The sequence below is a fragment of the Diabrotica undecimpunctata genome, chromosome 7 (assembly GCF_040954645.1).
Source record: "Diabrotica undecimpunctata isolate CICGRU chromosome 7, icDiaUnde3, whole genome shotgun sequence".
In the NCBI taxonomy this organism is placed as follows: Eukaryota; Metazoa; Arthropoda; class Insecta; order Coleoptera; family Chrysomelidae; genus Diabrotica; species Diabrotica undecimpunctata.
This window is the reverse complement of record NC_092809.1, coordinates 62,664,646-62,680,584: the sequence shown is the minus strand read 5'-3', so window position 1 is coordinate 62,680,584 and position 15,939 is coordinate 62,664,646. Positions and strand designations below refer to the sequence as shown.

Sequence of the window (15,939 nt, the reverse complement as noted above, 5' to 3'; positions counted from 1 at the left end):
TTACTGTATCAAACATTTTTGTATTTATATAGTTTTAAAGGTTTTTAAAGTTGAACAGTTGATACATCGTCTGTGAATGTTGCGTAGGAATAGTTGGCGACACTGTTCTTTATTCTTCTTGACATCTTGACGTTTGGTGTGGCCTGTGGTTTAGTCTTGCACGTGAAAATTTTATATTTTATAATTTTGAATTAAAGTAATATTTCATAACTTTCCACTCACACAATGATGGTAAGTACGATAAATATTGATATTACAACATAAAATATACTTGCACTTTTTTATTTAAGTAAATAAGTCAACTTTAGTCGTGTCGGCATTGCTTGATTTTTTTAATTTTTCTTTTGTAGCAACCACAAATATTACTCTTAAAAGAGGGAACTGACTCATCACAAGGCAAACCTCAGTTAATATCAAACATAAATGCCTGCCAGAATGTAACGGATGCTGTAAGAACAACATTAGGGCCCAGAGGTATGGACAAGCTCATAGTACAGAGACAAGGCAATGCCACTATATCAAACGACGGGGCAACTATTTTGAAATTATTGGATATCGTTCACCCTGCTGCGAAAACTTTGGTCGATATTGCTAAGTCACAAGATGCAGAGGTTGGGGATGGGACAACAAGTGTTGTATTATTAGCAGGAGAGTTTTTAAAACAAATAAAGCCTTATGTTGATGAGGGTGTTCATCCAAGAATAATAATAAAAGCAGTCAGAAGATCGTTTCAAATTTGCCTTGAGAAAATAAGTGAAATATCTGTTAAAATCAATAAATCAAATGCTGATGAATTTAGATCTCTATTGGAAAAGTGTGCTGCAACAGCAATGAGCTCGAAATTAATTAATCAACAAAGATCTTTCTTTTCTAAAATGGTTGTAGATGCTGTTCTATTACTAGATGATTTACTACCTCTCAATATGATTGGTATCAAAAAGGTACAAGGTGGAGGTCTTGAGGAGTCACTTTTGGTAGCAGGTGTAGCATTTAAGAAAACTTTTTCTTATGCTGGATTTGAAATGCAACCCAAGGTATACAAAGATTGTAAAATAGCCCTTTTAAACATTGAATTGGAACTTAAAGCTGAAAGAGATAATGCAGAAGTAAGAGTAGATAATGTAAAAGAATATCAGAAAATTGTTGATGCAGAGTGGACAATTCTTTACAATAAACTTCAAAAAATTTATGAGTCTGGAGCTAATGTTGTTTTGTCCAAATTACCCATAGGAGATGTTGCTACTCAATACTTTGCTGACAGGTAAGACTTTTGTTCCTAAGGTGAGAAAATTAATCCTTTATATTCTCTAATATAAAGTAAATATATGTTGAGAGTTAAATTAATGTAATTTTTGTAACATGTGATGAACAAAACAAAATTGATTTAAAATATATAAATGGATATATAAAAGATAAAATATATAATTTTTCTTAGTTCAGGCGTGATACTTTTACCCCTTTAACCCTTAACTTGGCGCGCACATAACCGCTGTAAGAAAAGTGTTATTGCTTACTGAATATTATCTTTAGAGGGCTCCATTTTCAGAGTCAATTACATTTTTGTTTCTATTTTAATTTTTTTGACATTTTATTGACATTGTATCTCATAAGATACACTGCTAGGCGTACCGTACATTACAATGTATCTCGCAAGACACATTGCCAGGAATGCCATAAAACAAGTACTGATGACCAATAGATACATTGCCAGGTTATTAGAAAAATACCTCCGTATCTAGAAAGATACATTGCAAAGATGTATATTTGTCGTTTGGACCAATATATTAAATAATATTGGGTCATTGAATTAAATGAAAATTATCAAATTTTCACAAAAATCGCTGTTCCCTGTACAGAAAAACAAAAAGTCTAACGCAGCAGTTTAAAATTCTAGATGAATCTGCGGCTTAGACTAGAATATGCTGGTGTCTGATCGGCCTATGGTGGAGCAGTACGGCAAGAGATAAGGGCCTGCGGCTCGGTGATACTCCCCCATAGATCCCTACCGGACCGGGTATATATATATATATATATATATATATATATATATATATATATATATATATATATATATATATATATAATTTTCACAAAATATAAAAACATTAAACAAATCTACAATTGTTTCGCTAAAGGTCTTTAGCATTTTCAAGACTTTTAGAAAAACAATTGTAGATTTGTTTAATGTTTTCATTACATTTTGTGGTACTGTGTTTTACTTCAATTATTATGAACAGATACCATAAAGTAGGGGTTTAAACCATAAACATAATATTGGATCAATTAATATCAATCATTTACATTTAAAAATTATAAATAAACTACAAAGATGATCAAACATTTATTTTTACAGCTTAAATTTAAAACTTCAAATAAAACTTCTCAAAAAATAAAAGTAAAAAGTAATAATTATCAGTTGTTAAAAAATAAAAAAAAATAGTTATGAAAATCATAAAAACAATTACGGGATTCCACTAAACATAACCTCGCTTTACATTTTGAACAACTCATAGTTGTTTGTCCTTTGCAACAGTTTCGACATCGTCCTTTGGTTGTAAAAGTTGGAAAGTGTCCAAAAAGATATTTTCTAACCTCTTCTCCAGGTATATTCTGGACGTGAGTACGAATCTTCTTTTTCGGTGTATTAATTCCGTCGGATCTCCTTTTTCTATTTTTCAATAGAAGGCAATCGACAAGTAATATTCTAAATTCCTTTAGACCCATACCATTTTCTTCGTCCTCCAGGAAATTATTATCTCTGCGATATAAAAGCCAAGCGTTATTGACCCATATATCCAGTATTTGGGAAAAATTGAAAGATACCACCTGTGGCTTTTAAAAGGTATTCGATAAAGCGTAACTAGCATATCTGCCAAATCTACGCCACCCATATGTGCATTGTAATGCTTGATAATTAATGGGCAGGGTATTTCAATTTTCTTATATAATATACCAAATGTTTTTATCACTTTTCTGTTAATCTTCTAATGGGCAAAGTATCTAATAAGATACAATTAGTATTTGTCCGTATACCTGGTAATGTATCCAAAAAGATACTTATTCTATTTTCGTCAGTACCTGCCAATGTATACCCCAAGATACAAACTAACTTGTTGCTTAACTGGCAATGTGTCTTAGGAGATACTACTTTTCAAAGTAATCCTATCTGTTTGTTTATAGACAAATCATGAATATTATTTTATACAATTATGTGTTGAAGACCCAATTAACTATAATTATAGTTTACCAATCCATACAATAACTAATAACATATAAAAAATTAATTTACTTACCGAATGACACAAATTTGCACTTTCTTTGGAAGTCATTTTGAGCACGTCTACACAAAACACTCTCTGATTGTGGCAAAACTCTGTGTATGACATTCAAATTAATTTATTGGTTAGCCGAATGCTATAGGGAGAGGGTACGTTTAAAAGCTCGCGGCAAACTTAGTTTATGTAGAGGCAGTACATTTTAATAAATAACGTATCCTGGAGTGCACACCGTCAAGTTAAGGGTTAAGAAACTATCCCGACGTAATTCGTCTTGTACTTGTATCTAAAATAACCAACCTGGGATATCTCGTTTTGAGCTATTTAGTAGGAATTTAAGCAATTTATTTCGTTCTTTCAAGTTAGGCTTTTGGAATTTGAACGAATTTAGATGTAGTAGTAATAGTTGTAGCATGTTTGAATTTCTTGTGTGAGATCTTCTGGCAAATTTACTTTTCGATCATACAACAATTCAAAAGGTATGTAGCCATGATATGCGTTAGGGGTGCTGTTGTAGCAATATGTGAGGAGTCTACAATACTTGTCCCAATTTTTCTTGCTTTCCTTGATGAATGCGTATTCATTTAATGTCCTATGTAGTTTTTCACAACTCTCTGTTGACTGGAGGTGGTATACCATTGAAAAATTGTGTGTGATTATTAACATTTTAGTTAATACTTATTCATTATTTCACACTGGGATACTTACTGCATATTTTGTCAGTTAACAAAGCATTTTGATACAATATATATTGCCTTCATTATTTCTAAGGAATGGACATATTGTGTTAATATACACTATTTCTCATGGTTTTGAAGAAGTATCATATCACAAATTCTTCTACATGGAATGTTTTTGTTTTGTTAATTTGACTTTTATGGCAGTGTTTAATATATTTATTGTTAAGACACTAAAGAAATATCATTGGTGGTTGTGCATAAGAAACATGAAATCACATCTACATCTGATTTCGCATTACTTTTCCCTATACCTGCCACACTTGCAGAGGAAACATAAGGAACAAACAATTCCAACAACAATTTATTCTTTTTTTATTTCTTTGATACTCTTCTGTTTTTTTTTGTTCATTTTTGTTTAGATATCGTTTCGTTTTTGTTTAGATATAAGTTTCTCTTATATCTAAACCATAAATATCTGCCCGGTTCTATTTTTAATATGCGAAAAAAATTTTATTTCCACAGTAAAGCTAAATTTGTTATAAATATTCCAGGGATATGTTCTGTGCTGGTCGTGTTCAAGAAGATGATATGAAACGTACGCTGAAAGCATGTGGAGGTGCTGTAATGACCACTGTTAATGACATCAACGATTCTGTACTTGGTAAATGTGAGCTGTTTGAAGAAAAACAAATAGGAGGAGACAGATTTAACTTCTTTAAAGGCTGTCCCAATGCCAAAACATGTACTTTAATTTTACGTGGAGGAGCAGAACAATTTTTAGAAGAAACTGAAAGGTGAGTTTTTTTATAACATTCTATATAAATCTACTGGAATTATGATCACTTAGATACAGTTAAAAAAAATTGGTTTTCCTTTTGTTTGCAGATCACTACATGATGCCATCATGATTGTTAGAAGGACTATTAAAAATGACGCAGTTGTAGCCGGTGGTGGTGCCATAGAGATGGAGTTATCAAAAATTTTACGGGATCATTCTCGTACAATTGCAGGCAAAGAACAGCTTCTGATTGGTGCAATAGCTAAGGCATTAGAGGTAAACTTTCTTTTTAATCTTATGTTTACAGTTATGTGTAAGGCTATGAGTTTTCCATCTTTTGATTGCCTGATTCTTGTTAGTTTGGTTTTTAATTTCTTTTGTATCATTTTTTGTACATTTTTATCATTCTGTAATATGTTTGGTTAATTTTTTAATATTATGATTTAGTTTTGCTGTTAGAGAGCTAGTAGAAAGACTCTCCTGTAATAATAATCATAAAAAACAGGTGCTGTACAAAGAAAGCTTAAGGTGTCATAAATAAAGTGTTATGCATTATCTCTCTCCCTCTTTCTCTCTCTCTCTCTCTTCAATCTTGACCTCCGGAGGCAGTTTATTTATAGGCCATCTCTATATATCCATACATATTCTGTCTCTGGTCATCTCTTTCAACTAGGGCATTGGTTTTTTAGAGTTCTTGTGATTTGGTCAATCCATTTTGTTGAGGATGTTGAAACTACTTCACTCGTGTATCAATAACACAGACTTCAAATTTAGCTTCATCACTCCAAATAACTGAATTCCATTGACGTTCCAGTGCTATTTTGCCCTTAAAAATTGGATTCTTTGTAAGAAGTGGTTTTCCTTTGAGTGAAGTGAGATGACAAGTTTGAATATTTAAGATGAGATAAGTGTGGCTTGTAAAAACTTACTTGTAGAATCCATATCTAATTTTTTTCATTCTCTTCAAACAAGTGTCTTTTCTAATCGGTCTACGAACAGTATGGGCCCATGTTACAGCGAATTCTCGAGAAATAGTTCGGTGAGCTTGTTTAATAAGTGTCTGAAGAGCACACTCATCTCTTTCAGTGAAGTATGACAAGTTTTTTCAACATGTCCAATATTTTAAATTATGAAATTATATTTATTACAGCTCCATGAGGAATAGTTAAATTTTGTGTAATTTTATGTCCAGCAAGTCCTTTGTTTGGGCCACAACAATGGGGTCTACTATTGATCAAAATAGTTAGATAAACACTTTCTGCGTACCATTTTGACAAGCAACAAAATTAAATCACTCAACTAATAAATTTCATGAATTGTTTTTTCAACGCACACTTGATAATATAATTTCCAAAAAAAAATGATACAAGAGAATTTATTGGATAAATAAATATTTACTACTGATTTGGGCGATGGTCTAATTAATTTGGGCCCGATATTAATTACTCTTTCTTTTTGTTTATTTTATAATTATTTTATTTGAAAAAGTATTATACAGGGTGCGTCATAAGGAACTGTACATACCCCTTACCTCAGGTGGAGACTCCTATGGGAATAACAAATGACCATTAAAAAGTGTCTGCTGCCATTGTTTAATAATATACAGGGTGAGTTGTAAATTTTGACTGAAATTTTTATTCGTTATAACTTTTGAACAGTAAAAAAAATTGTTTAATTTACTAATGTTTGTATTTTGAACGGTAAGTCGGATGAGTCACATAGTTGTTCAAGCGTTACACTAATGACACCTAATCAACTGATTTATTCAAACTACAACAAAATCAGGCCCAGCTTTAACAAATTAGTTTGTTTTGTTCATAGCAAAAATTTCACCCCATATACAGTTTTTAAAACTTTAATAAGAATTTTATAAATTAGACAAATAGAAATTTAAATTGCAATATTTATTTTTTCCATACACGATTACTTAATTTTTAATTAAATTTGAATTAAAAGTTTAGCAAAGTGAACCATCGATGTAAAAAATGGAACTTTTCTTGCAAAAATTAAATTTTTTTGAACAAACATTTAATTTAACCTTTAACAAACAAACCGAACATGATTTTTTTCAGTTTGATTTATTCAAACTGGAAAAAAGATCAGGTCCGGTTTTAAAAACATAAAATTCTTATGGAAATGAATAAAATAAAATTGAAAAGTCTTATAAGAATTTTATAAATTAGACAAATAGGCAAATATAATTACTGTAGCTTTTTCTTTTGAGAAAAAGTAAAATAGAATTCCGAGACTTCAATAAAACGACGATTGACGATGTTTTAGTAATATTCAAAACAACTTGTACCTTCTGAAATTCGGGAAATTCGCAAAAGAGTTGTATTATGTAAAGCACGAGCTGTGATAGTATTAATACTTAAAAATTAAATAGATTTTCAAAAAAAAAATACTTTTGAAAGTTAAAAGAAAAGTTAAGAATAAAAATCAAGAAAAGTATTTTTTTTATAGTGTATTTTTATGTATGAGAGAGTAATAAAACAATAAATTATGTATGCAAATCCCTAAACTGTTGATATGGGTGACTCAATGAAAAACAGATATTTGTCAACAAGTTTACAGAAGTATATAGGAAAACAATTTTAAATTGAGTATGACCACCAGGTATAAAGGTTGGAGCAGAATAGAATACAATAGTTGTGAGGTTTACTAATCCCTAAATAAGGTTGCCAGTGTCGGAGTGATGGAGGTTAACAGGTACTAATGAATTTGCAAGAAATGTAAGATGTTTATTTTATTGGTTATATATAACCAATAAAAGTTTAATAAGTACCTACCTATTTGCAAAATAAAGTTTAATTCTTTAGATAAAATAAAACGTTTTATTTTATCTATTTGCAAAATAAAGTTTAATTCTTTAGATAAAATAAAACGTTTTATTTTATCTGAAATGAGTGCATTCCACGAAGTAAGGGTTTCAACAATCAAACACTTAATTCTTTAATTCCAGGAATCTACGACAGTAATTGACTAGATAATTACCTTCTAAACTTATTCCACAGAAAATGTGATAGTGGGTTTTTCCATTTTGTATATAGGAAGGTCCAAGTGGCGTATTCAAAATTCTTAACAGTTCACTAAAAGTAGGTACTTCAGTTGCAAGGTGCAGTTTATTGTGTATACTAGTATTATGGAAAATTTGGAAGTGCCGTGTAAACGCCGAAAAATTGGTCCTCTAACAGTTAATGAAAAAACATTAATATTTAATTGTTTTAAATCATTTACAGACAAACGTTTATGTGAAAGTGTTGATAAGACCGTTTAGTTAGTTAGCAGTACACTTGGTGTTGGGAAATCTACGATTTACAGAGTTATTAAAGAAGAGAAATGTGGTAGTTTTCAAATGCCACGTAATGCTCCAGGGAAACCAAAATTTCAAATAGAATATCATTTTAAAGAAGGACTTCGACGGAAAGTGCATGAATTCTTCTTTAGACAAGAATTTCCAACATTGGATAAAGTTCTTGTCTCAGTTCGAGATGATAAGGATTACCCAGAAATGAGTCGAAGTACGTTATGGAAACTTAAAAGAAATAGGCTTCCGCTGGAAAAAGAATCCCAGAAAGTCTATCTTATTAGAAAGAAGCGATATTGTCATATGGAGAAGACATTTTCTAAGAACCATAAAGGAAATGAGAAACCAAAAAAGAAAAATATTTTATCTTGATGAAACATGGATCAACGAGGGTCATACACCAAATAAATTTTGGCAGGATGAAACTGTTACAAGTCAAAGGCACGCTTTTGTAAATAACTTATCTACTGGTTTAAACCCACCATCAGGAAAGGAACGCAGGCTGATAATAGTACACATTGGCAGTTCAGACGGTTTTGTTGAAGGTGGTTTATTAACTTTTGAATCAACTCGTACCGGTGACTACCATGAAGACATGAACGCTGATGTCTTTCAAGAATGGTTCGAACAAATGATAGATCTTCTTCCTAAGAACTGTGTAATAGTAATGGATAATGCAAGTTATCACTCCAGACTTATAGAAGGACTGCCCACAACCAAGTGGTTAAAAAAAGACTTGCAGAATTGGCTGAGTTCAAAAAATATTACGTACCATCCCGGATCTATAAGAAAGGAACTTTATTCGTTGTGTGCCCTTCATAAAGAAAAATTTAAAAAATACGAAATTGATGAAATTGCCAAAAATCGTGGAATGACAGTACTTAGATCCCCACCATATCATTGTGAATTAAACCCGATTGAACTGGTATGGGCACAGATAAAGAGTGAAGTTTCAAGAAAAAATACCATTTTTAAAATTCATGATGTTAAACAGTTGTTTTTGGAGGCCGTAAATAATGTAAAACCTGAAAACTGGGAAAAGGCAGTAAATCACACTATTAAAGAAGAGGAAAAAATGTGGAAGCTGGACAATATTACTGATAAAATGATCGAGCCAGTTATTATAAATCTTGGTTCTGAAAGTTCATCTTCTGAATCTGATTTGGATTTGTAACAAGTAGCTGTAAGTTTTATATTAATATTTTTATTCATCTATTTAACATACCTTAGACGGTTTTAAAAACTCTTTTTCTCTTTTGTAATTTTTAAAAATTAAAAAAAATGTGAATTTTTTAAAACCCTTTTTAATGTAGGCCAGTCAGTCAGGTCAGTGTGATAAAAGAGGTCACTTTTGTTTACATACACATAACACTTTATAACACTGAAATAATTCATTTATTTTTTACAATTATTCAAAGTAATTTTTCAATTAATCTTGAGCACGCCCATGGAGTGGTCGGAGCTACCAGTTAAAATTATGCTAATTACTCTCTCGTTCATAAAAATAAACTATAATCTGTGGTTCAGTTTGACAAACTTTTCATAGTCGACTTTGATTTTTTAATTAAAAATAAAGTAATCGTGTGGGTAAAAAAATAAATATGTCATTTTAATTGCCTATAAAATTTTTCTTAGAATTTTCAAAAAATTATACAGGGTGAAATCTTTTCTCTGAAAAAATTCTTATTATTAATACCGGACCTGATTTTTTCTAGTTTGAATTAGGTCCGGCTTGTTTGTTAAAGAATAAATTAAATGTTTGTTCAAAAAATTTAATTGTTTTAATTAAAAACGTAAGTAATCGGGCGAGGAAAAAAATAAATGGGGCATTTTAATTGTCTATTTGTCTAATTCATAAAATTCTTATTAGAGTTTTCAAAAACCGTATACAGGGTGAAATTTTTGCTATAAACAAAAAACGAACTATTTTTTTAAAGCTGGGCCTGCTGTTTTTCTAGTTTCAATAAATCGGTGAATTAGGTGGTAGTAGTAGTTTGACCATATGAGACACATCGAACTTTCTGTTCAAAAATTATGACGAATAGAAATTTCAGTAAAAATTCACCCTGTATATTATTAAACAATGGGAACAGACACTTTTTAATGGTCATTTGATATTCTCCATAGGGGCCCCCATACGAGGTAAGAGTATGTACAATTCCTCATGATATTCTCACCAAAACCGCATAGTATCAAATATAATCTTAAATGTATCCGTTTAATTTATAATAATTAAACAAATTCTAATTCGGAAAAATAACATGCTGCATATGGGTTCTGGTCCAATTCATATTACTCCTCTAAACCTCTAAAAATCTTACGAACAAACTAAATTTTACCGAAAATATCAATTTTAGGACGCTTAAAAAGATGCAAAAAAACTTTACCAATTTTACCCCCGGGCTTTTCCCCAAAACCCCCACGTAGATGGGAGAAACGGGAAAAAATCGATTTACTAAAAATCTGTACGCCATAGAAAAAAAATTTCAAATAAAAAATTATCTAAGATAATTTTGAACAAAAACGTTTATTAGCATTTTTTTGATTTTTGTCGATAGGACACTGATCAAAATATATCGATTTTTTACCGTCTATACTATAATTCCATTATTTGGAAGAGTGATTTCATCGTTTGAAGGCAGAGAAGTGGGGAAAGACGTATGAAAATCCAGTGGCGTACACTCACTTTTATTTCAAGGTTAATTATATTATATTGTTTAAATATTATTTGTTCGAAATAGGCCACAATATTACAGGCTTTAACTGACGTTTCGATCTCTATATCCAAAGACCGTTTTCAAAGATATACACGATAGTTACATTTATTTTATTTGTTTATTATTATATATTTATATATTTATATAATCTTATATTGTTTATTTTCTTTTTTTTTCTAACTTTAAAAACGGTCTCTGGAATAGAGATCGAAACGTCAGTAAATTAACCATGTAAATAGATATATTTTGGCTTATTTTCAAAATCCTCCCAAAAAATACAGATTTATCTATATACAAAAAATATCTATCATTTATATATTTGAAAACGGTCTCTTTATAGAGATCTAAACGTCAGTAAATTAAACATTTGAATATATTTTGTGGCTTATTCCCTACATTCCCCTAAAAATACAGAATGCCATAAGCAAAAAGCTATAATTCATGGATTCGACCGTTACTTGATGAAAATTCATTTTATGTAACAATAAAACACTGAAAACTTTGTTTTCGAAACTTCCACAAAATTTATTATAAAATCTTATCACTACAGCTGTTTCGGCAGAGTGCCTTTCTCAAGTGATCTATTTTTGGTATGCATTTACACTTTATAGTCTTTAACGAAACCACTTTATAGTCTTTAACCAACTTGAGACAAACAGTTCTCCCCTCCTCAATCTATTTCGTTAAAGACTATAATGTGTAAATGCATACCAAAAATAGATCTTTTGAGAAAGGTACTCCGCCGAAACAGCCGTAGTGATAAGATTTTATAATAAATTTTGTGGAAGTTTCGAAAACAAAGTTTTCAGTGTTTTATTGTTACAAAAAGCTATAAAAAAAACAAATGAGCAGACTATCTCTGATGAACCCTATTAGGGCGAAATATGTATAAGGCGGATACGCAGACGCACTGTACGTGAAATCAAATCTTAACTGTCTTTCCTTTTAAAAACAAATAAATTTGCAGAAAACTTATTGATGCTACCCGGCTGTCGCGGAAGTTACGCTAAAACGTCCATTGACATGACCTGAGCAGGTTCTAATTTTGTTAAGAGTCTCTTAAACCAGCGCTCAAATACTTCGGAAGTCATTTATTCATGATAATCTTCATTGACTCATATTGAAGCAAACCATCATCAAGGAACACTGTATCACTTCCTATATGGATAATGATTAAACGTCGTCCCTTTCTTGATGGAGCTTTTAATCCTGTAAAGCAGCCATAAATGCTTCGCGTTTACTTTTGACATTTAAATCTTGCCAATCTTTTCCAACTGTATCACCTTCGTTAATCCAGGTTTCATCCAAATAATATGTTTTCCGTTCAATGCTGCGAAGTGTGCGTATTTCTTTAAAATATTTTCTTCTCCACACAATAATTTCTTTTTTTTTTCTAATAACACACTTTTTCTGTTCTTACATATCGAAAGTTCATTTCGCGCATAGTTCTGATTCTTCTCCACACAATAATTTCTTTTTTTTCTAATAACACACTTTTTCTGTTCTTACATATCGAAAGTTCATTTCGCGCATAGTTCTGATTAATACTCTACTAGATATCTTGGGTAAAAAGTACTTGTTTTCGAGCCCTTGAGAAATTTTTTCAGTGTTGGAATTTTACTCCGAAAATAAAATGTCTTGTCTCGTCATCCAAAACAATGTTTTTTCTACCTCTGGTTTTACGTTTTACTTGCTTTTTATTTTCCGATGTATTTTTAGGTACATGATAAATACAGCTAATGGATACTTTTGTTAAACTGCTACAAATATCGACCGCTTGGCTAATATTTGATGCCATTTTTCTGCATCATGCAATTCAATTCCTTCATATCGTATCACTACCTTCACATCTGACGTTAACATTTTGCTGTCTTCTCTTGGAACAACTCGGTTGTTCGTCCATTATATTTTAATAATCACAGAATATAATTAAAAATTTACTATAAAACGACAAACTCCAATAACACTAGGATTATCACCACAAACTTCAACCGCAAAAAATATAATCACAAAAGGCAACAGAAGCACTCCCGCCAGCACCGCCTATGTAAATGAACGTTTCTTGCTTCGGCAGGTGCGGTGGTATTACGGCTACGATGCTTTACAAATTCCCAAGTTGCCAAGTTTTTGAAACGGAATGGGAATGAAATGTAACATATCAATTTTTATTTTATAAATGTAACAAAACTGAACATGTAGATAAAATTTATTTCAATACAATTTTGCTCAATTTTTACTATTGAAAAAACTCATTTTTTGGAATTTTTATGTCGGTAATAATCGCTGCGTCGAAGAATTCAGGTTTATATGACCATAACTGCTACTTGTGAACAAGAATCGGCTACACTGTATGGCATCTTGTGGTTACGTCTGCTATAGAGAAGCACAAATAAATGTACTAATTATACATTCTTTGATTCCTGATGAGAAAACGCAGATTAAACGGGTAGTTTTCGGGGGCCGCTGAGTACATTAAAATTTAAGGACATTCGGCGTTTAAACGATGTTAAACACTCTTCTAAATAGTGGAATTTTACTATAGTTGATACAAATTTTATTTAGAGATAGTGCACACTCCTGACCACGGCACAGTAGACGAAATTTGGTTTACAATAGAACTTTTCTGTCTTTACGTGAATTTTGACTCCGCCTTCGCGCAGCTCCATGGTCAGGAGTGTTTGCATCTTTAACATTGATTTCGCGCGCAGAGCTGACATTCAAAATGCCGGTCCATCAAAAGCGTTGTTTCTGAGAGAACGGTTCATTCTTCGCAAAAAGTGCTAATAAACATTTTTGTTCAAAATTATTTCAGCTACATTTTTTATTTGAAACATTTTTTTCTACGGCGTACAGATTCTTGATAAATAGATTTTTTTGCGTTTTTATTCGCCTACAAGGGGGTTTTAGGGGGGAACACGGTGGTTAAAGTGGTAAACTTTTTGGGGTCCAAAATTAATATTTTCGGCAAAATTCAGCTTGTTTGTATGATTTTTAGGGGTCAAATCTCTGACGACTGAACTATATATGTCTGGGCTCGTATAGTAAAAAGCTCATACGATTAGCAATCGAACGAGATCCTAAAGCTAGAGCCACGGAAACATTTAAACATGTATCTAATGCCGTACATAAAATAAACCTAATATTAAAACGTAATATTTGACGTTCATTTCTTTATTATACTTTGAATTTCAGATCATCCCCAGACAATTATGCGATAATGCCGGATTTGACGCCACTAACATTCTTAATAAACTTCGACAGAAACACGCGCAGGGTCACTGCTGGTATGGTGTGGACATAAACAATGAAGACATCAGTGATAACTTCGAAGCCTGCGTATGGGAACCGGCCATCGTCAAAATTAACGCCCTGACGGCAGCCACAGAAGCAACGTGTTTGATTCTGTCTGTTGATGAAACGATAAAAAATCAAAAATCTGAGCAGCCACCTCAAATGGGAGGTCGTGGTATGGGAAGGCCCATGTAACTTTTTAAGGTCAAGACATTGATCTTTTGTATAACCAGTATGCAGTGCACTTCACTAATTTATATTCGTTTAATTTACTTGCTGTAATTTTTCTAATAAAGCTTTAAAAAAAGTAATGATTTCATAATGTATTTTATAAACTAACTATTCCAAGAAGACCGTCAAAGTTTCGTCTAAGCTTTGAAACAGAGTAGACGTATTTTATAGCTGTATATTGGTGACAATATGCTATATTTGGTGACTATATTTATACTTAGTGATATGTCTGTTAGAAAGGAGATTGATGATCCGGGTGGAACAATTATGGATATTAATGGTGAGTCCATTCCAATTAAAGATAATTATAATAAAGACATTTCTAGTTCTGAGAAAAATCATTATGGCAAAAAAATTCGTTATAGCTTAAGCGATACCGGCCCATTTATTGTTTACGTAGAATCTACTGATAAAAATGTTGGTAAATTACATCCGATTAGAGTTGGTCATTATTTACATTTAAATAATTTCAATAATAGCATTGCTGAAATTAAATTTATTGGGAGAAATAAAATTAAAGTAATTTTAAATAATGCCTTATCTGCTAATAATATTGTAAGTAGCGACTTTTTCGAAGCCAACAATTTAATTGCTTGTGTCCCACAGTTTTTTGTGGAACGCCGTGGTTTAATTAGATCAGTTGATAAAGTATTTAGCGAAGCATATCTAGAAGAAAAACTTACATCTGAGAATCCAGATAGTAATATTAAAGAACTAAAACGACTAAAGCGTAGAATCATTACAGAAACAAATGAAACTAAACTAGTAGATAGAGAACTGATATGTATAACATTCATGGGATCTTCTTTACCATTAAAGAACTAAAGCGTAGAATTATTACAGAAACGAATGAAACTAAACTAGTAGATAGGCAATTTGTATGTATGTATAACATTCATTGGATCTTTTTTACCAAAGGAAGTCATAATCAATATTTGTATTTTTTTGGTTGAACCGTACATATGCCCTGTTATACAGTGTCAGAAATGCTTAAGGTATGGACATATGACACAACAATTTAAAGGGAAGGAGCGTTGTAAAAACTATGGTGGAAATCATATTAATATTGATTGCTCTATGGTTACGAAATGTTTACACTGCTCAGCAGCACTATTAAGAGAATGCTCAAAATACATTAAGAGCGTAGGCGCAAAATTTCGGGCCAATGCTTTTTAACCCTTTAGCCCCCAAACCTATTTATTCAGTGTTTTCAAAAAATAACGATATGTACGAGTTATACATAAAAAAATTAGCATATTGTCATGTTTAAAAAACAGTTTTAAGTTTGAACTTGGAGATGGAGGGGGTGGTCGATTTTTCGACCAGCGCACGTCAAGGACAATATACTCTATGCTTGAATCCTAGTCAAAATATTGACCACTTCTGTTTTTCAAAATAAGAACAAAAAGTAATGAACAAAAGTATTTATTTCTTAAAAAATTAGTATATCAAACATTTTCTTATGTTTCATGAAACGGTTCAAAGCATTCTAAACAGAGAGTCACTTTACATCTACGGCAAACAATTTGACTGCGGTGTTTGTTTTTCTAATATTAGTTTCTATGGAGACACCTCTTCTTCCAATTTTTTTAATTGCTGTCGCAGCTGGGTCCCTTCTTTTTCGACTGTTATAGTCTGCAATTAACTCATCAGCGAAAAT

General features: G+C 31.6%; 1 protein-coding gene across 1 annotated transcript; it reads left to right on the top strand.

The window, feature by feature from the left end:
• Positions 1–76: 76 nt before the first annotated feature.
• CCT7 (chaperonin containing TCP1 subunit 7) lies at positions 77–14,359 on the top strand. The gene is made up of 5 exons (XM_072537460.1): positions 77–231; positions 351–1,261; positions 4,507–4,749; positions 4,841–5,009; positions 13,950–14,359. Exons 1-5 carry the CDS (start codon positions 226–228, stop codon positions 14,241–14,243), a joined length of 1,623 nt encoding a protein of 540 aa, XP_072393561.1. The 5' UTR covers positions 77–225; the 3' UTR covers positions 14,244–14,359.
• The last annotated feature ends 1,580 nt before the right edge of the window (positions 14,360–15,939 follow it).

Excerpts from the sequence above, each read along its gene's own strand:
- CCT7 (XM_072537460.1), top strand. Across the intron at positions 1,262-4,506 it reads ACTCAATACTTTGCTGACAG|GGATATGTTCTGTGCTGGTC; the intron begins GTAAGACTTTTG and ends TAAATATTCCAG. Across the intron at positions 5,010-13,949 it reads CAATAGCTAAGGCATTAGAG|ATCATCCCCAGACAATTATG; the intron begins GTAAACTTTCTT and ends TTTGAATTTCAG.